The following is a 22,431-nucleotide window of genomic DNA, read 5'->3' on the forward strand; positions in this document are numbered from 1 at the left end:
TTGCTAAGGCTAAGAAGCCTTTCAGTGTTGGTGAAGAATTGACTCTGCCTGCTGCCAAGGACATGTGCCGTGAACTGTTGGAAGAAGCTGCAGCTAACAAGATGGCACAGGTTTTCAGCTACCACGGTTTCAAGGAGAATCGATGACATAGCGGAGGACATCGAAGCACAGCTGTTGGAACGGCTTAACGAGTCACCATGGTATGCTACCCAGGTTGACGAGTCTACCGATGTCGTCAACAAGGCAATACTGCTGGTTTATGTGCGATACATATTTCAAGACGATGTGCACGAGGATATATTGTGTGCACTGCTGCTGCCAACTAACACAACTGGGGCAGAACTATTCAAGTCTTTGAATGACTACATGTCAGGCAAACTGGACTGGTCATTTTGTGTTGGAATATGCACGGATGGGGCTACAGCTATGATTGGACGGCTGTCCGGTTTCACTACCCGAGTCAAAGAGGTTGCTCCTGAATGCCAGTCGACGCACTGTGTCATACACAGGGAAATGCTGACTAGCCGAAAAATGTCACCTGATCTTAACAGTGTATTGAGTGACATTGTTGAAGTTATCAATCACATCAAAGCAAAAGCCCTTAACTCATGTCTGTTTGAGCAGCTTTGTGAGGAAATGGATACAGAGCACAAATGCCTTCTCTTACACCCTGAAGTCAGGTGGCTATCAAGGGGGAGAGCCCTGGCCAGGGTTTTTGAGTTAAGAGAGCAGCTACAGAAATTTCTTTCAGGAAAAAAGTCACCACTGGCAGCACACTTCAGTGACGAGGAGTGGATAACAAAACTTGCTTATCTCTGTGACATCATCAACCTGCTCAATTTGTCACTTCAGGGGAGAATGACAACTGTCTTCAAGTTGGCAGATAAAGTGTCTGCTTTCAAAGCCAAACTGGAACTGTGGGGATGGCGAGTGGACAGGGGCGTATTTGACATGTTCCCAACATTAGCTGGGATTTTGGGAGAGACTGAGGCTGCACCATCCTTCTCACAGCTGGCGCGTGATCACCTATCTTCGCTGTCGACAGAATTCAAGCATTACTTCCCAACCACAAATGACTCAAGATGTGCAAAGGAATGGGCTCTGTGACACATTTGTAAATGTCCCCGGTGAATCATCCATGTCAGCGCGGGAAGAATATCAACTCCTCAAACTTGCAAATGACGGTGGGCTGAAAAGTATGTTTGACATAACATCTCTGCTGGCATTCTGGATTAAAGTCAAGGCTGAATATCCTGAGATAGTCATGAAAGCACTGAAAACATTGCTTCCATTTCCAATATCATAACTCTGCGAAGCGCGGTTTTCTGCAATGAATGCAACAAAAACTAAATTGTGGAATAGACTGGACATAAGGAACCCCCTTCGAGTATCACTGTCTCCCATCACACCTTGATCGGACTGTCTTGTTTTTTTTATGGTTGCTCATTTGATACTTGTTTTAATAGGTACAAGCAGTTTCAAGTTTGGGAATAAAACTGACAGGGTGCAACTGTTGCTTGCAATTAAGTCAAATTTAAGAACAGTTTTGTCAATTAAAGCATTTTGGATAGGTAATTAATTTTCATCTCTGGCTACAACAATAAGGTTCAGAATATTTTGCCCAGACAAGCTGCAGCAACTAAAACCAATGAACAAATTAAGTTTTTATTTTGAAACATTATATATACTTCAAAGCTTATAGTTTTAGGATGGGATACAATTAAAGTTTCTACAGTTTACTTTTAGATAAATAAATTTCAGCATTCATCTTTCTTGAATGAAGGAAACAAACAATACAGTTCAAAATACTTGGGAATGTAACCAATCATTTAATGCCAGGCATTTTACGAACAGACTTTATGAAGGATGCTTTGGAAAATTCCTTGCATACACCACTTAATGATTACCTTTCATTTGAAAGTAGACTTTTAAACATAGATCATATAGGATCATCTCTGCTCAGACTTGCCATTTCATCAGACTCTTGGCATCCAACTAGTACTTAAAATGAATGCATATTAAAATCAGAAACAAATGTTCAAAACAAATCTAAAAATAGCTCCCTTCAGCAGAAAAACAGTTCTAGGTGACAAACTTAATGGCTTCTGACTCGATCCCCAGGAATAAGTCGCAGTTCTGACCCATGCTTCAAGAAAATGTTTCCTGCTGTTTGAGCTGGGTTGATTCCGATTCCATCATTCGTTACAATAGCACTGCTTGCGGAAGGTACTTTAAGTTCTTCTGCTACAAACTTCAAAACTGCAGTGGAAAAGGTGGCTTCAGGTATACTCAACACTTTGTATGGCAACTTTGGATCTGATGTCAGTGTGATTTTAAAAGTAACTTTTGACGTTTTCCCACCCGGTCGTGGCGCCGACCTGAGGAGGCTGGAGATGGGACCGTCTTGTTGCAGGGAAACAAGCCCAGGGCTCCCACTGATTCAGCGATATTAGTGTGTTGCAATGATTTTGTATGTTCATACGAGGAAAATATGCGCTGTGTGTTTAATATCCAAATGTTACTTAAAATGTTATGATGCTATTGACTTATAAATGACTTATAATTGACTTATTACTATATTCATGCGAGGAAAATATACGCTGTGTGTTTAATATTAAATTTGTTGGATAAACCCTTTTAGAAATGAAATTGAGTGTATTAGCCACTTATAAGTGACTTATAGCTGACTTATCACCTATATTCCGGTCATGATTAACACCCCCCACCTCCCCCGCCCCCCCACGGTCTGCCGATCTGCAAGAATATTGTCTGTATTAAACTGGTCCGCGGTGCAAAAAAGGTTGGGGACCCCTGACTTAGAAGGATGTGCACCTAATGCGGGCAAATGCGATTAGCATAGATGGTGAAAAAAATGCAGTGAATATGGCTGAATATTTCTTTTAGTCCACGACGGAGAAAGAAATTGTTGATTTAGGAAAACTCCCTAAAACTACTGTAATTTCCTGGATCTGCCAAGACTGGTAAATCCATCTATCTATCTAATCATCTATCTTTCACCACTTCAATCCCCCCCGCCACCCTTTCCCCCTCCTCCGCCCCCCACCCCCACCCCGTGCCATGTACTAGTGAGGCTAGAACTAGGTTTAATACATGGCTAAGGAGTTGGTGTAGGAGGGAGGGCATAAGATTTTCGGGTCAGTGGGCTCTCTTCCAGGGAAGGTGGGACTTGTACAGAGAGGATGGCTTGCACCTGAACTGGAGGCTGACTAATATCCTAGCAAGAAGGTTTGTTAATGCTGCACAGTGGGATTTAAACTAGAATTGCACAGGGATGGGAACCAGAGTGCCAGAACAGTTAGCAGAGAGGTTGTCTGAGGTCTTACCAACATCTGCCTCCACAAAATTAGGAATCAAAGGTTGAGAATGTGTGACTAGTGCCCTAAGCTGCATATATTTTAATGCAAGAAGTATCGTAGCAAATGTGGATGATAGTGTTGAAGATAAGGTAGCTAGTTTAGAAACAGAGGCATTGTGTAGTGAGGAGAAGCTGTTGATACTGCAAAATTGCAGTCAGCAGGATGAGTTGCAACATAAAAGGTGGTCAAAATCGAAAGGAATGAATACAGGACTGAAAATGTTATATCTGAATGTGCATAGTAATAAAGTAATAAAGTAGATGAACTTGTAGCACAGTTGCAGATTGGCAGGTATGATGTTTAGGCATCACTGAATCATGGCTGAAAGAAGATTATAGTTGGGAGCTTAATGTCCAAGGACACACATTGTATCTAAAGGATAGACAGGAAGGCATAGGGGTGGCATTGCTCTATTGGTAAAAAATGAAATCAAATCATTAGAAAGAGGTGACATAGAGTTGGAAGGTGTTGAATCATTGTGGATAAGTTCATAAGGAACTTCAAGGGTAAAAAGACCCTGATGGGAGTTGTATACAGATCCCCAAACAGTAGTAAGGATGTGGTCTACAGGTTACAACAGGAGATAGAAAATGCATGCCAAAAGGGCAATGTTACAATAGTCATGGGAGACTTCAGTATGCAGGTAGATTGGGAAAATCAGGTTGGCGCTGGATTCCAGGAGGGGGGGTTTCTAGAGTGCCTATGGGATGGCTTTTTAGAGCAGCTTGTGGTTGAACCCACTTGGCTATTCTGGGTGTTGTGCAATGAACTAGAATTGATTACAGAGCTTAAGGTAAGAGAACCCTTAGAGGAACGATCATAATATGATCCAATTCATCCTGACTTTTGAGAAGGAAAAGCTAAAGTCAGTATTATAGTGGAGTAAAGGGAATAAGAGGCATGAGAGAGGAGTTGGCCAGAATTGATTGGAAAAGAACACTGGCAGGGATGATGGCAGAACTGCAATGGCTCGAATTTCTGGAAGTAATTTGGAAGGCATAGCATGTATACATCCAAAGAGGAAGAAAAGAACAGTGGCAGGGATGACGGCAGAGCTGCAATGGCCCAAATTTCTGGAAGGAATTCAGAAGGCACAGGATGTATACATCAAAAGAGGAAGAAATATTCAGAATGGAAGATGACACAACCATGGCTAACAAGAGAAGTCAAAGCCAACATAAAAGCCAAAGAGAGGGCATATAATAGAGCAAAAAAAAAGTGGGAAGTTGGAGGATTGGGAGAGTAAGCTAGCCAGTAATATTAAAGAGGATACCTAAAGTTTCTTCAGAAACATAAAGGGTAAAATAGAGGTGAGAGTGGCTATCAGTATGCTGGAAAATGATGCTGTAGAGGTAGTAATGGAAGACATGGAAATGGCGGACAAACTGAATAGGTATTTTGCAACACACACACACACACACACACACAATGCTGGAGGAACTTAGCAGGCCAGGCAGCATCTATGGAAAAAAGTATAGTCAAAGTTTTGGGCTGAAACCTTTCGGCAGTATTTTGCATTGGTCTTCACTGTGTAGGACAATAGCAATATGGTGGAAGTTCCAGGTGTCAGGGGTCATGAAGTGTGTGAAGTTACCATAACTGGAGAGAAGGTTCTTGGGAACCTGAAAGGTCTGAAAACAGATAAGTCAGCTTAATGAGATGGTATACACCCTAAGTTTCTGAAAGAGGTGACTGAAGAGATTGTGGAGACATTAGTAATGATCTTTCAAGAATCAATAGATTCTGGAATAGTTTCAGAAGACTGGAAAATTGCAAATGTCCCTCCAGTCTTGAAGTAAGAAGAGAGGTAGAAGAAAGGAAACTCTAAGCCAGTTTGTCTGACCTCAGTGGTTGGGAGGATGTTGGAGTCGATTATTAAGGATGAAGTCTCAGAGTACTTGAAGGCACATGATAAAACAAACCATAGTCAACATGGTTTCCTCAAGGGAAAATCTTGCCTGACAAATCTGTTGGAATTCTTTGAAGAAATAACAAGCAGGATAGATAAAGGAGAGTCGGTTGATATTGTGTACTTGGATTTTCAGAAATCCTTTAACAGGATGCCATACATGAGGCTGCTTAACAAGCTATGAGGCCATGGTATTACAGGAAAGATTCTAGCATGTATAATGCAATGATTGACTGACAGGAGCCAAAGAGTGGGAATAAAGGGAACCTTTTCTTACTGGCTTCCGGTGACAGGCGGTGTTCCACAGGGATCTGTGATGGAACTGATTCTTTTTACATTATAGGTCAATGATTTGGATGATGGAATTGACAGCTTTGTTGAAGTGTGCAGACGATATGAAGATAGGTGGAGCAGCAGGTAGTTTTGAGGAGGTAGAGAGACTACAGAAGGGCTTAGACAGATTAGGAGAATGGGCAAAGAAATGGTAGATGGAATATAGCCTCGGCAAGTGTATGGTCATGCACTTTAGTAGAAGAAATGAAAGGGTTGACTTTTTTCTAAATAGAGAAAAAAATAACAAAAACTGAGATGTAAAGGGACTTGGGAGACCTTGTGTAGGATTCCCTAAAGGTTAATTTGCAGGTTGGGTCTGTGGTGAGGAAGGCAAATGCGATGTTAGCATTCATTTCAAGAGGACAAAAATATAAAAGCAAGGATGTAATGTTGAGACTTTATAAAGCACTGGTGAGGCCTCACCTGGAGTATTGTGAACAGTTTTGGGCCCCTTTTCTACAAAAGGATGTGCTGAAACTGGAGAGGGTTCAAAGGAGGTTTATAAAAATGATTCCAGGATTAAACAGCTTGTCATGTGAAGAGCATTTGATGGCTCTCGGCTTGTATTCACTAGAATTCAGAAGAATGAGGGGTGACCACATTGAAACCTATTGAATAGTGAAAGACCTTGATAGAGTGGTTTGCTTTTTTTTTGGAAGTGCTCTGGGGTCGGGACGTCTGTATCACATTATCCAATGCCTAGTTACTGTTGAAGCTTCTGTAAAGGCAGAAAAACACTAGCAGAAGGCTGAGGTTTGTCCATTTTGCAGAGATTAAAGTGGGTTAATAACTGTTCCTTTTGATGTCAGAAAATCTGCAGGCTTGGTTTCAAGAGATCTCCAAGCAGATTGCTTCTTTGAACTATGAAGATTCAACTGCAGCAGGGAGGAAAACTGTGCAGCTAATCCAAGCTTTGGAGGAGGTGAGGCAATTTTGGTGACATAGTGATAGAGAACTACAGAATGGGCTGTCTCCAGATGCTCTGGTTTACATGCACAATCCAAAGATGTACTGGATAGGTTAACTGGTCATTGTAAATGTTCCTGGGGTTAATCAGCATTGTCAGGGGTTACAGAATAGTGCGGCTTAACGAGCCTATTCCATGCTCTATCTCTAAATAAAATTAAAAGTAGAATAAATAAACACAGAATCAAGCCCCACAGCCCATCTAGTCCATGCCGAACTGTTACACTGCCTTGTCCCATTAATCCTCATCTGGACATACCATTCCTGAGGTGGAATCAGATTTAATTTTACTGACTTACGTCATAGATGTTTGTTTCTTTATGGCAGTGGTGTAATACATTAAAAAAACTATAAACTGCAATAAGAAATATCAATATTTATGTAAATTAATTTAGTGCAAAAAGAGAGCAAAAATAGCCCTCCTATCCATGTTCTTATCTAAATTTCTCTTAAAGATTTGGTGAAAGGTCTTGTTACAAAACATTCGTAGAGGTCTGAGTTGTAATTTGAGCTTATAAGCGATCTCATTATTGTACTGTGCTGGGTGGGTGACAGGGCTCCACCAATGACTCCCTTTGTCGTGTTTCCCCTATTTTCTCATATTTTCAGATGGGAAAATATCCATTTAATGGCCACTTTATGAAGTATCTGCTGTACCTAATAAAGTGGCTACTGAGTGTAGGTTTGTGGTTGCTGCTGTAGCCCATTCACTTCAAGGTCCAAGGTGGTTTATGTTCAGCGATGCTCTTCTGCACACCACTGCTGTAATGCGTTGTTACTTGATTTACTGTCACTGTCCTGTCAGCTTGAACCAGTCTGACCTCTCTCAATAACAAGGTGTTTTTGCCCACAGAACTGCCGCTCAAATGATATTTTTTTGTTTTTCACACCATTCTCTGTAAACTCTTCTGACTATTGTGCATGAATATCCCAGAAAATCAGCAGTTTCTGAGGTACACAAACCACCCTGTTCCCCAGTCAAAGTCACTTAGATCACATTTCTTCCCCATTGGTCTGAACAGTAACTGAACCTCTTGACCATGTTTGCATGTTTTTATGCATGGAGTTGCTGCCACATGATTGGCTGATTAGATATTTGCGTTAATAAACAGGTGTACAGGTGTACCTAATAAAGTGGCCACCGAGTGTATGGACATAGCAAAAAAAATCAATCACCTCATGGACTGGAAAGATCTGAAATTTGATTTATTTTTTAGCAACTACTTGTTCTCATTAAAATTTGCAAATAAAGTCAGAATTTTCATTTTCAGTGCAGGTTATCTCTCTCCATTTACATCAACTTGACAATCATTTTTCCTTTAGATATATTTCTGGGTGTGATTGTGATTTTAGGTTTTTTAAGGATGTGGAAGCTTACGAGAAGATGCAGAGGAGGTTTACCAGGGTGCTGACTGGATTAGAGAGCATGTCGTATGGAGAGAGGTTGACCGAGCTAGGCTTTTCTCTCTAAAGTGAAGGAGAATGAGAGATGACTTGATAGAGGGGCACAAGATAATAGACAATAGACAATAGGTGCAGGAGTAGGCCATCCGGCCCTTCGAGCCAGCACTGCCATTCACTGTGATCATGGCTGATCATCCACTATCAGTATCCAGATCCTGCCTTATCCCCATAACCTTTGATTCCACTATCTTTAAGAGCTATATCCATCTCTTTTTTGAAAGCATCCAGAGACTTGGCCTCCACAGCCTTCTGGGGCAGAGCATTCCATATATCCACCACTCTCTGGGTGCAAGATAATCAAGATGATAAGAGACATAAATTGAGTGGATAGCCAGAGACTTTTCTCAAGGCAGAACTGGGTAATAACAAGAGGGCATAATTTTAAGGTGAGTGGAGGAGGGGTGGATTTCAGAGTTAAGTTTTTTTTACAGACAATGGTGGGTATGTCGAATGCATTGCCAAGGTAGTGGTAGAGGCAGATGCATTTAAGACACCCTTAGGTGGGCACCTGGATGATATAAAACATAGAACATAGAGCATAGAATAGTACAGCACATTACAGGCCCTTCGGCCCACAATATTGTGCCGACCCTCAAACCCTGCCTCCCATATAACCCCCCACCTTAAATTCCTCCATATACCTGTCTAATAGTCTCTTAAACTTCAGGAGTGTATCTGCCTCCACCACTGACTCAGGCAGTGCATTCCACGCACCAACCACTCTCTGAGTAAACAACCTTCTTCTAATAGCCCCCTTGAACTTCCCACCCTTTACCTTAAAGCCATGTCCTCTTGTATTGAGCAGTGGTGCCCTGGGGAAAAGGCGCTGGCTATCCACTCTATCTATTTCTCTTATTATCTTGTACACCTCTATCATGTCTCCTCTCATCTTGCTTCTCTCCAAAGAGTAAAGCCCTAGCTCCCTTAATCTCTGATCATAATCCATACTTTCTAAACCAGGCAGCATCCTGGTAAATCTGCTCTGTACCCTTTCCAATGCTTCCACATCCTTCCTAGAGTGGGGCGACCAGAACTGGACACAGTACTCCAAGTGTGGCCTAACCAGAGTTTTATAGAGCTGCATCATTACATCGCGACTTTTAAACTCTATCCCTCGACTTATGAAAGCTAACACCCCATAAACTTTCTTAACTACCCTATCTGTGGACATGTACCCCGAGATCCCTCTGCTCCTCCACACTACCAAGTATCCTGCCATTTACTTTGTACTCTGCCTTGGAGTTTGTTCTTCCAAAGTGTATACCTCACACTTCTCTGGGTTGAACTCCAACTGCCACTTCTCAGCCCACTTCTGCATCCTAGCAATGTCTCTCTGCAATCTTCGACAATCATCTACACTATCCACAACCCCACCAACCTTTGTGTCAGCTGCAAACTTGCCAACCCGCCCTTCTACCCCCACATCCAGGTCGTTAATAAAAATCACGAAAAGTAGAGGTCCCAGAACGGATGCTTGTGGGACACCACTAGTCACAACCCTCCAATCTGAATGTACTCCATCCACCACGACCCTCTGCCTTCTGCAGGCAAGCCAATTCTGTATCCACCTGGCCAAACTTCCCTGGATCCCATGCCTTCTGATTTTTTGAATAAGCCTACCATATGGAACCTTGTCAAATGCCTTACTAAAATCCATGTAGATCACATCCACTGCACTACCCTCATCTATATGCCTGGTCACCTCCTAAAAGAACTCTATCAGGCTTGTTAGACACGATCTGCCCTTCACAAAGCCATGCTGACTGTCCCTGATCAGACCATGATTCTCTCAGTGCCATAGATCGTATGTCTAAGAATCTTTTCCAACAGCTTTCCCACCACAGAGGTAAGGCTCACTGGTCTATAATTACCCGGACTATCCCTACTGCCTTTTTTGAACAAAGGGACAACATTCGCCTCCCTCCAATCCTCCGGTACCATTCCTGTGGACAATGAGGACATAAAGATCCTAGCCAGAGGCTCAGCAATCTCTTCCCTTGCCTCATGGAACAGCCTGGGAAATATTCCGTCAGGCCCTGGGGACTTATCCGCCCTAATGTATTTTAACAACTCCAACACCTCCTCTCCCTTAATATCAATATGCTCCAGAACATCAACCTCACTCATATTGTCCTCACCATCATCAAGTTCCCTCTCATTGGTGAATACCGAAGAGAAGTATTCATTGAAAACCTCGCTCACTTCCGCAGCCTCCAGGCACATCTTCCCACCTTTATCTCTAATCTGTCGTACCTTCACTCCTGACACCCTTTTGTTCTCCACATAATTGAAGAATGCCTTGTGGTTTTCCTTTACCCTACTTGCCAAGGCCTTCTCTTGCCCCCTTCTTGCTCTTCTCAGCCCCTTCTTAAGCTCCTTTCTTGCTTCCCTATATTCCTCAATAGACCCATCTGATCCTTGCTTCCTAAACCTCATGTATGCTGCCTTCTTCCACCTGACTAGATTTTCCACCTCTCTTGTCATCCATGGTTCCTTCACCCTACCATTCTTTATCTTCCTCACTGGGACAAATTTATCCCTAACATCATGCAAGAGATCTCTTAAACATCAACCACATGTCATAGTACATTTCCCTGCAAAAACATTTCCCTCCAATTCACACCTGGAAGTTCTAGCCTTAGCCCTTCCCCAATTAAAAATTTTTCTGTCCTCTCTGATTCTATCCTTTTCCATGATAATGCTAAAGGCCAGGGAGCGGTGATCACTGTCCCCCAGATGCTCACCCCCTGAGAGATCTGTGAGCTGACCGGATTCATTACCTAGTACTAGATCTAGTATGGCATTCCCCCTAGTCGGCCTGTCAACATACTGTGACAGGAATCTGTCCTGGACACACTTAACAAACTCTGCCCCATCTAAACACTTGGAACTAATCAGGTGCCAATCAATATTAGGGAAGTTAAAGTCACCCATGATAATAATCCTGTTATTTTTGCACCTTTCCAAAATCTGCCTTCCAATCTGCTCCTCTGTATCTCTGCTGCTACCAGTAGGCCTATAGAATACCCCCAATAGAGTAACTGCTCCCTTCCTGTTCCTGACTTCCACCCATACTGACTCAAAAGAGGATCCTGCTACATTACCCACCCTTTCTGTAGCTATAATAGTATCCCTGACCAGTAATGCCACCCCTGCTCCCCTTTCCCCCCCTCTCTATCCCTTTTAAAGCACTGAAATCCAGGAATATTGAGAATCCATTCCTGCCCTGGTGCCAGCCGAGTCTCTGTAATGGCCACTATGATGTAGGTATGATCCAGGTATGTATCCAAGCTCTCAGTTCATCACCTTTGCTCCTGATGCTTCTTGCATTGAGCCCTTCTACCTTACTCTTTACACCGTTTATTCTGCTTCTCTTTCCTCAAAGTCTCTCTATATATTCGATCTGGCTTTACTCCATGCACTTCTTTCACTGCTGTATCGCTCTGGGTCCCATCCCCCTTGCAAATTAGTTTAAACCCTCCTGAACCATGCTAGCAAACCTACCTGCAAGGATATTTCTTCCCCTGGAGTTCACGTGCAAACCATCCAATCTGTACAGGTCCCACCTTCCCCAGAAGAGATCCCAATGATCCAAAAATCTAATTCCCTGCTTCTTGCACCAACTCCTCAGCCACACATTCAAATGCCATCTCCTCCATTTCTTAGCATCACTGTTACGTAGCACTGGCAGCAGTCCTGAGAGCGCCACCCTTGAGGTCCTGTTCTTCAGCATTCTCCCTGGTTCCCGAAACTCACACTTCTGGATCTCATCCCTCTTCCTGCCTGTGTCGTTGGTACCAACATGTATCATGACTTCTGGCTCCTTTCCCTCTCGTACCAGGATGTCATGCACCCGGTCAGAGATATCCCAGACCCTGGCACTCGGGAGGCAACAAACCATACGGGTGTCCTTCTCACGTCCACAAAATCTCCTGTCTGCTCCCCTGACTATAGAGTCTCCAATGACGACAGCTCTCCTCTTCTCCATCCCACTCTTCTGCACCACCGGGTGAGACTCAGTGCTGGAGGCCCTGCCACCGTGGCTCACACATGGTCGGTGACTGTCCCCCCTCTGACTGTCACCCAACGACCTGCTTCCGACAGCCTAGGTGTGACTACCTCCCTGTAGCTCTCATCTATGACTGCCTCATTCTCCCTTATGAGTCGAAGGTCATCCAGGTGCTGCTCCAGATCCCTTACACGGTCTCCCAGATCGCCCAGCCGTATGCACTTCTGGCAGATGTAACTCTGTGGGAGAGGGGCGTTCCCCCAAGACTTCCGCATTTCACATGAGAGGCACATCGCCATCTCAGGAGGCATTGTAAAGACTAACTGCGAGCAAGCTTGTCCTCCGACTCTTCTTGTCGAAGCCTCAAAGCTCCACTCCTTCACTGGCCCACTCACTCGCTGGCTATGTGGGAGGGAAAGGGTTGATTGAGCTTAGAGTAGGTTGAAAGGTCAGTACAATATCATGGGTTGAAGGGACTGTTGTGTTTTATGTTCTTAATCCCAGATACTAGTGTCAGTTTGCATCGCTTTAATCTCTGGATAATTTTTCAGAATCAGAATCAAGTTTATTATCACTGGCATCTGATGTGAAATTTGTTAACTTAGCAGCAGCAGTTCAATGCAACAGATAATATAGAAGAGAAAAACAGAATAATAAATAATAAGTAAATCAATTACAGTATTCGTATATTGAATAGATTAAAAAAGTGTAAAAAAAACAGAAATATTGTATATTAAAAAAGTGAGGTAGTGTCCAAGGGTTCAATGTCCATTTAGGAATCAGATGGCAGAGGGGAAAAAGCTGTTCCTGAATCGCTGAGTGTGCACCTTCAGGCTTCTGTACCTCCTACCTGATGGTAACAGTGACAAAGGGCATGCCCTGGGTGCTGGAGGTCCTTAATAATGGATGCTGCCTTTCTGAGACACTGCTCCCTGAAAATGTCCTGGGTACTTTGTAGGCTAGTAGCCAAGATGGAACTGACTAGATTTACAACCTTCTGCAGCTTCTTTCAGTCCTGTGCAGTAGGCCCCCCTGCCGCATACCAGACAGTGATGCAGCCTGTCAGAATGCTCTCCACAGTACATCTATAGAAGTTTTTGAGTGTATTTGTTGACATGCCAAATCTCTTCAAACTCCTAATGAAGTATAGCCACTGTCTTGCCTTCTTTATAACTGCATCAATATGTTGGGATCAGGTTAGATCCACAGAGATCTTGACACCCAAGAACTTGAAGCTACTCACTCTCTCCACTTCTGATCCCCCTATGAGGATTGGTATGTGTTCCTTTGTCTTACCCTTCCTGAAGTCCACAATCAGCTGTTTCGTCTTACTGACATTGAGTGCCAGGTTGTTGCTGTGGCATTACTCCATTAGTTGGCATATCTCATTCCTGTACGTTCTCTCATCACCACCTGAGATTTTGCCAACAATGGTTGTATCATCAGCAAATTTATAGATGGTATGTGAGCTATGCCTAGCCACACAGTCATGTGTATATAGAGAGTAGAGCAGTGGGCTAAGCACACACCCCTGAGGTGTGCCAGTGTTGATTGTCAGTGAGGAAGATATGTTATCACCAATCTGCATGGATTGTGGTTTCCCATTGTCTTTGTATTGTCTACCCCAAACTGCAGTGTGACCTGGAAACACATGTACCTGCATTCCTTGCAATCTCTCTAAGGTTGGAGATATGAGCAGAGTACATCACTTGTCAGTAAAGTGGTGATGACAGGTGCCGTTACAGTATGAAAATGATGCCGGTCTTGACCCAAGGGTTCAACTATTCCACTCAGCCCCACCTGTGTTCCTTGTTTAACTGTTCATTCCCCCAGCAGTTCATTTTAATTGCTCCCAGTTCTGGCACCTACAGAGTCCTGTGTCTCAACAGTGTTAAACTGATACAGCTTATTTGAGAGTAAAATTTAAAGATCCTTGACCTATGTGTGTACATTTATGTGCCATCTGTCTCTGGGCACAATCAATGATTGATTCCTGGAAGATCTCCTTGATGCTAACATTAGATTTTTTTCTACAAAAATCTATTAAAAAGAAGTGTATTGTTAACAACATCCAAACCACCATTTTTGTGGTAAAGAATGTTATTCCAGTTACACTGGACAACAAAGATTTTGCTTCCTGAATACATTTGGGTGTATTCCTGAATAATTTTGTGCTTCTGATCATGAAAATCACTATGAAATTTCCCTATCACGCACCATTTTTTCAAAGAAAATCTCCTATATTTGTTATTTCAACTCATAATTCAAGTCAATTAGAATGTTTCCCACAATGTAAGCTGAAAAGTTTTTTCCATCTTGTCCAGGCATGCCCCGGTGTGTTTAGGCAGGGTAGATGCTGCAAGACAGGACAGGTTTTAGAAAGGCTATAAAAGCATCATGCATACACTGGTCTATGTATTGTGTTTACATGTACTGTATATAACCATATAACAATTACAACACGGAAACAGACTATCTCGGCCCTTCTAGTCCATGCCGAACTCTTACTCTCACCTGGTGCCACCGACCTGCACTCAGCCCGTAACCCTCCATTCCTTTCCTGTCCATATAGGTGTCCAATTTAACTTTAAACAACAACACCGAACCTACCTCAACCACTTCTGCTGGAAGCTCGTTCCACACAGCTACCACTTTCTGAGTAAAGAAGTTCCCCCTCATGTTACCCCTAAACTTTTGCCCTTTACCTCTCAACTCATGTCCTCTTGTTTGAATCTCCCCCACTCTCAATGGAAAAAGCCTATCCGCATCAACTCTATCTATCCCCCTCATAATTTTAAATACCTCTATCCAGTCCCCCCTCAACCTTTTATGTTCCAAAGCGTAAAGACCCAAGGTTTTCAACTTGTATATCGGTTTGTGATCATATTGATCTGCATGCTCTCCACGCACGGCATATTGTGCTAATGAGGACTTGACAGCTCATGTTCTCAATATTATTCATTCTTTATTATTTGTATCTTTTGTCGTCTTTTGCACATTGTTTGTGTGTCTTCATTATTTATTGTTTCTATTGTATGTCTTTACTTTCCTGTGAATGCTTGCAAGAAAATGAATCTGAAGGTAGTATATATACATACTATGATAATAAATTTGCTTTGAAATTTGATGTTGGTGTGTTGTCCATTATTATTTGTTAACATTTCTGGAGTAACAATAAGAGCCTAGAGTTTTATATTGGATATGTTGGGGTATGGGAAGTTGTTGGAGATATTGGCAGTGTGAAGGATTAATCAAGATAGTAGACATATCTCGCCTCTATTTTGGTCATATTCAGAACCTGTAATTTCTTAAAATAGGTTCAAGAGTTCCACCAACTGGAAAGTAATTTGCAGATCTGTCAGTTTCTGGCGGATACTCGCAGATTTCTCCATCAGATGATTCGCACCATCAACATTAAGGAAGAGGTCCTCATCACCATGCAGATCATTGGGGACTTGTCATACGCCTGGCAGCTTATTGACAGGTAGGAATGTTCTGGGATCTGGATATAGATCTTGAAATCTGATATTTAATTACATTGGAATTTAGTTGTACAAAGTGAAGATGGAATCTCTTATTAAATTTAGAAAACAAGATATTCTCAGTAACAGAATAGAATCAAATTAAAAATATAGCTAGTCAGGCAGTGTTTGCAATCTGCAAAGGTTTAAAGGCTATCTGAATTTCAGGAAAACATTTTTTCTGCTATTTAGAATCCACTGAGTATACAACAAGAGAGCTTTGGGTGGTTGTAGTTGGGAGCTGAAAGTCCAAGTTTACACGTTATATCAGAGGGGGTGGAGTGGCTCTACTGCTAAGGAATGGCATCAAATCAGTAGAAAGATGTGACATAGGATCGGAAGATGCTGAATCCTTGTGGGTTGAGTTAAGAAACTACAAAGGTAAGAGGATCCTGATGGCACTGGCTGGGAGGTGGACCACAGATTACAACAGGAAATAGAAAAGGTGAGCCAAAAGGGCAATGTTATGATAGTCATGGGAGATTTTAACATGCAGTTCAATTGGGAAAATCAGGTTGGTAATGGATCTCAAGAGAGTGGGTTTGTTGAATGCCTAAGAGATAGCTTTTTAGAGCAGTTTGTCATTGAGCCTACTAGGGGACTGGCTATACTGGATTAGGTGTTATGTAATGAACTGGAGGAGATTAAAGAGCTTAAAGTAAAAGAACCCTTAGGAACTAGTGATCACAATATGATTGAGTTCAACTTGAAATTTGATAGGGAGAAAGTAAAGTCTGATGTAAGATATTTCAGTGGAGTAATGGAAATTACAGTGATATGAGAGAAGAGTTGACCAAAGTAAATTGGAAGGAGCTGCTGGCAGGAATGTCAGCAGAGCAGCAATGGTATGTGTTTCTGGGAAAAATGAGGAAGATACAGGACATACGTATTCCAAAAATGAAGAAATACTCAAGTGGTAAAATAGTACAACCGTGGCTGATAAGGGAAGTCAAAGCTATTGTAAGAGCAAGAGAAAGGGTATACAACAAAGCAAAAATTAAGGGGAAGATAGAGGATTGGGAAGTTCTTAAAAACCTATGGAAAGCAACTAAAAAAATCATTAGAAAGGAAAAGATGAAATATGAAAGCAAGCTAGCAAATAATATCAAAGTGGATCGTAAAAGTTTTTTCAAGTACGTTAAAAATAAAAGAGAAATGAGAGTGGTCATAGGACCACTAGAAAATGAGGCAGGAGAAATAATAACGGGGGGCGGGGGGCGGTGATGAACTAATTGAATAGTTTGCGTCTGTCTTCACTGGAAGAAACCAGCAGTATGCCTGATGTTGTAGTGTGTGGAGGAAGAGAAGTGGGTGCAGTTACTATTACAAGAGAGAAGGTGCTGAAAAAGCTAAAAGATCTAAAGGTACGTAAGTCACCTGGACCAGATGAATTGCACCCTCAGGTTCTGAAGGAGGTAGCATTAGAGATTGTGGTGGCTTTAGAAGTGAGCTTTCAAAAATCATTGGACTCTGGTATGGTGCCAGAGGACTGGAAAAATGCAAATGTCACACCACTCTTTAAGGAAGGAGGAAGCAGGCAGAAAGGAAATTATAGACCAGTTAGTCTGACCTCAGTGGTTGGGAAGATGTTAGAGTCAATTGTTAAGGAAGAGGTAATGGAGTACTTAGTGACACAGAACAAGATAGTACAAAGTCAGCATGGTTTCCTTCAGGGAAAATCCTGCCTGGTGAACCTGTTGGAATTCTTTGAGGAGATTACAAGGATAGATAGATAAAGGGAATGCAGTGAATGTTGTATATTTGGACTTTCAGAAGGCCTTTGACAAGGTGCCACACATGAGGCTGCTTACCATGTTAAGGGCCCATGGTATTACAGGAAAGTTATTAGAGCATTGGCTGATTGGTAGGAGGCAGCGAGTGGGAACAAAAGGATCCTTTTCTGGTTGGTTGCCAGTGACCAGTGATGTTCCGTAGGGGTTGCTGTTGGGACCACTTCATTTTATGTTGTATATAAATGATTTAGATGATGGAATAGATGGATTTGTTGCCAAGTTTGCAGATGATACAAAGATTGGTGGAGGGGCAGGTAGTGTTGAGGAAACAGGTAGGATGCAGAAGGACTTAGACAGATTAGGAGAATGGGCAAGAAAGTGGCAAATGAAATACAACATTGGAAAATGAATGGTCATGCACTTTGATAGTAGAAATAAATGTGCGGACTATTTTCTAAACGGAGAAAATCCAAAACTCTGAGATGCAAAGTCTAACTTGCATGTCGAGTCAGTGGTAAGGAAGGCAAATGCCATGTTGGCATTCATTTCAAGAGGTCTAGAATACAAGAGCAAGGATGTGGTGGTGAGGCTTTATAAGGCACTTGTGAGGCCTCGCCTTGAATATTGTGAACAATTTTGGGCCCCTCATCTTTGAAAAGATGTGCTGGCATTGGAGAGGGTCCAGAGGAGGTTCACAAGGATGATTCCAGGAATGAAAAGGTTATCATACGAGGAACATTTGATGGCTCTGGGTCTGTACCCGCTGGAGTTCAGAGGGATGGGGATGGGGGGAGATCTCATTGAAACCTTTCGAATGTTGAAAGGCCTAGACAGAGTAGATGCGGAAAGGATGTTTCCTATGGTGGGAGTCTCTAGGACAAGAGGGCGCAGTCTCAGGATAGAGGGGCTCCCTTTCAAAAGAGAGATGCAGAGAAATTTGTTTAGCCAAAAGGAGATGAATTTGTGGAATTTGTTGCCACATGCAGCTGTGGAGGCCAGGTCACTGGATGTACAAACATTTGTACTTAAGGCAGAGATTGATAGATTGTTGATTGGACACGGCATCAAAGGTTACGTGGATAAGGCTGGGAACTGGGGTTGAGGAGGAGGAAACAAAAAGGATCAGCCACGATTGAATGGCGGAGTAGACTCAGTGGATCAAATGGCCTAATTCTGCTCCTATGTCTTATGGTTTAAAAACGAAAAAGGTGTCAATTTAAGCTTTGGGAGTGCTCTTGATTTCCATTAACAGTGTACTGAGCGTATGAGTGTACCCGACGCAGACTGGGAGACTGCTTTGCTGAACACCTACGCACTGTCCGCCAGAGAAAGCAGTATCTCCCAGTGGCCACACATTTTAATTCCACATCCCATTCCCATTCTGACATGTCTATCCACGGCCTCCTCTACTGTAAAGATGAAGCCACACTCAGGCTGGAGGAACAACACCTTATATTCCGTCTGGGTAGCCTCCAACCTGATGGCATGGACATTGACTTCTCAAACTTCCGCTAATGCCCCACCTCCCCCTCGTACCCCATCCGTTATTTATTTATATACACACATTCTTTTTCTCTCTCTCTCCTTTTTCTCCCTCTGTCCCCCTGACTATACCCCTTGCCCATCCTCTGGGTTTCCCCCCCCCCGCCTTTTCTTTCTCCCTGGGCCTCCTGTCCCATGATCCTCTCATATCCCTTTTGCCAATCAACGGTCCAGCTCTTGGCTCTATCCCTCCCGCTCCTGTCTTCTCCTATCATTTTGGATCTCCCCCTCCCCCTCCCACTTTCAAATCTCTTACTAGCTCTTCTTTCAGTTCGTCCTGACGAAGGGTCTCAGCCCGAAACATCAACTGTACCTCTTCCTAGAGATGCTGCCTGGCCTGCTGCGTTCACCAGCAACTTTTATGTGTGTTGCTTGAAAGTCCAGCATCTGCAGATTTCCTCGTGTTTGAGTGTATGTTCATTGTTTTCTGCTGCTGTAGCCCATCCACTTCAGAGTTTGATGTGTTTTGCATCCAGAGATGCTGTTCTGCACACCACTGTTGTAACATGGGGTTATTTGTGTTACTGTTGCCTTCCTGTCAGCATGAACCTGTCTGGCCATTCTCCTCTGACCTCTCTCATAAAGAAGGCATTTTTGCCTACAGAACTGTTGCCCACTGGAAACTAGAGAGACTGCTGTGTGCTAAAAGCCCAGGAGTAATGATCTTGCAAGGATCAATAGTTTCTGGGATCGTTCCGGAGGACTGGAAAATTGTAAATGTCACTCCACTATTTCAGAAGGGGGGGGGAAGCAGAAGGAAGAAAGCAAATTATAGACCTGACTGCAGTGGTTAGGAAGATGTTGAAGTCCATTATTAAGGATGAGGTTTCGGGTACTTGGAGGCACATGGTAAACTAGGCCAAAGTCAGTATAGTTTCCTTAAGGGGGAAATCTTGTCTGACAAATCTGTTGGAATTGTTTGAGGAAATAACAGGTAGGATTGACAATGGAGATTCGGGTGACGTTGTTTACTTGGATTTTCAGAAGGCCTTTGACAAGATGCTGCACTTGAGGCTACTTAACAAGATAAGAACCCATGGTATTACAAGAAAGATACTAGTATGGGTAGAAGATTGGATGGCTGGCTGGCAGGAGGCAAAGAGAGGGAATAAGGAGGCCTTTCTGATTGGCTGTCAGTGACTAGTGGTGATCATTTCACATAATCTGTGATCTATTTGCATGGCTTTGTGGCCAGGTTTGCAGACGATACGAAAATAGGTGGAGAGGCAGGTAGTATTGAGGAAGCAGGGAGTTTGCAGAAGTACTTTGACAGATTGGAGGAATGGGCAAAGAAGTGGCAGATGGAATATAGTGTAGGGAAGTGTGCTTTGGTATTAGAAATAAAGGTGTGAACTATTTTCTAAATGTGGAGAAAATTAAAAAATCAGAAGTGCAAACGGAATTGTGCAGGATTCCCTAAAGGTTAACTTGTAGGTTGTGTCAGTGGTAAGAAATGCAAATGCAATGTTGGCATTCATTTTGAGAGGACCAGAATGTAAGTGCGAGTATGTAATGGTGAGGCTGTATAATGCATTGGTCAGACAACTTGAGTATTGTGAGCCCATTATCTAAGAAAAAAATCTTGTGCTGGCAATGGAGACCATCCAGAAGAGGTTCATGAAAATGATTCTGGGAATAAAAGGGTTATATTGAGGATTGTTTGATGGCTCTGGGCCAGTACTTGCTGCAGTTTGGAAGAATAACAGGTGATCTCATTAAAAACTATCGAATATTGAAAGACCTGGACAGAGTGTACTGGGTAGGACATTTGCTAATGTGAGTGAGTCGAGGATAGGGGGCACAGTCTTATAATAGAGGGATTTCCATATAGAACAGGGATAAGAACAATTTCTTTAGCCATAGAGTAGTGAATATGTGGAATTTATTGCCACAAGGCAGCTGCGGAGGCCAAGTTTGAGTCTCTTTAAAGCAGAGGTTAATAGGTTGTTGATTAGTCAGGGCATCAGTGGTTTCAGGGAGGAGGCAGGAGAATGGGGTAGAGGAGGACAGTAAATCGGGCAGGATGGAATGGTGGAGGAGATTCAATGGATTCAAATGGCCTAATTCTGCTCCTATGTCTTATGGTCTAATAAGATTTAGCAGTTGCTAAGATACTCAAACCACCCCATCTGACACTAATAATCATTCCATAGTCAAAGTCGCTTAGATCACATTTCTTCTGCATTCTAATGTATAGCTTGAACAACAACTGAATCTCTTGACTATGTCTGCATGCTTTTATGCATTGATGCATTGAGTTGCTGTAATGTGATTGGCTGGTTAGTTCTGTGCATTGACGAGCAGGTATACAGGTCTACTTTATAAGGTGATCACTATGTGTATTCCTCTATCCTTTTTGGCTCTTTCAGAGATGCACAAAAAGTGAAGGCCTTGCTTTCTTTTTTTGGGGAATTCTTAGACTGATCTACCTCTCTGCTCTAAGCAGTTAAACTGTGTGTGGTGGATAACATTTCTATTTGTCCGCAGTTACACGTCTATCATGCAAGAAGGTATTCGGGCTAGTCCTTTCATGGTAACCAAGCTTAAAGCAACATTTTTAAAGGTGAGTGAAGAGAAATGAGAAAGCATAGGTGTCTCCAAGTGGATAAAAGTATTGATTTGATAGAAACCTATTCACTTACCCAGTGTGTCCATTGGAGAGTGTATCAGAGTTTTGTTCTGCTGCCAACAATGTTTCAGTGACGGAAACATAGGAGATTATGTAGATGCTGGAAATCCAGAGCAACACACAGCGAATGCTGGGGAAACTCAGCCGGTCAGGCAGCATCTATGAAGAGGAATGAAGAGTCAATGTTTCAGCTTGACACCCTTCACCGGGACTCAATGTTACAGTGTCCTGAAGGGTCTTGATCTGAAATGTTGACTATTTATTCTTTTCTATAGAAGACGCCTGACCTGCTGAGTTCCCCCAGCATTGGAGTGTGTTGCTTTGAGACCGTAATTCGATTTTGTTTAACTATAAGCTGAGCCCACTATGACCCATTTTTCCAGTTTTATTTTTGATTGACTAGTTTGATATCAGCTGGGGAGATGAGCAAGACATCTGGGCCTTGACCTGATGTCTCTGTAGTTTGTTCATTCAGTAAAATGTGCTTGGAAACACTGACTAAGCACACCGTGTCTGCAACAAACCTTGTGTTTTGTTCTCTAGAGGTGCAGTTGGTTTTGTATGAACATCATATCCTGTATGAAAGCTCATTTTTTTCAGTCAATTCCTGCATGGGTGACTTTTATTCTGATTTGAAGCGCACGGTGGAAAGGCATTCATCTCCATTGACTCTTTGCCCTTGAAACAGCAACAGACTTAAGTGTTTGATCATATTGAAGGACAAAGATGGTGTCAGTGAACAACGCGACCAAAGGACCTTCAGACCGTCGACAGAACTACTTCTTTTACTACTACTTCTTTCAAATATGATTCTACTACTGTTGGAATTTACATTCTGATGGTGTGTTTTCGGGCTGATTGAGTGATCTGGTGCTTTACTGTCTCTGAGGGAGTTTGGTCAGGTTTGGAGCAGAGAAGCCTGGAGAAGGGGCCGGAGCCCACGACCAA

At 42.7% G+C, this 22,431-nt stretch overlaps 2 protein-coding genes across 3 annotated transcripts in view; one reads left to right on the forward strand and one right to left on the reverse strand.

Moving 5' to 3' along the window:
* washc5 (WASH complex subunit 5) overlaps positions 1 to 22,431 on the forward strand; it is a 202,281-nt gene that overhangs the window by 70,861 nt on the left and 108,989 nt on the right. For both annotated transcript variants that reach the window (XR_010019270.1, XM_063058561.1), the window contains exons 11-13: positions 6,429 to 6,541; positions 15,376 to 15,542; positions 21,342 to 21,417. Coding sequence is in view for 1 of the 2 variants with exons in the window: in XM_063058561.1 (XP_062914631.1) it covers positions 6,429 to 6,541; positions 15,376 to 15,542; positions 21,342 to 21,417 (356 nt within the window). In the remaining variant the exon portion in view is untranslated. The remainder of the gene's footprint in view (positions 1 to 6,428; positions 6,542 to 15,375; positions 15,543 to 21,341; positions 21,418 to 22,431) is intronic.
* Positions 1,377 to 2,413, reverse strand: LOC134351290 (ubiquitin-fold modifier 1-like; the record flags this gene model as incomplete). The annotated part of the gene is made up of 1 exon (XM_063057355.1): positions 1,377 to 2,413. A coding segment is annotated over one exon (318 nt), but the record flags the coding sequence as incomplete, so codon positions are not given.

The sequence above is a fragment of the Mobula hypostoma genome, chromosome 9 (assembly GCF_963921235.1).
Source record: "Mobula hypostoma chromosome 9, sMobHyp1.1, whole genome shotgun sequence".
NCBI lineage: Eukaryota > Metazoa > Chordata > Chondrichthyes > Myliobatiformes > Myliobatidae > Mobula > Mobula hypostoma.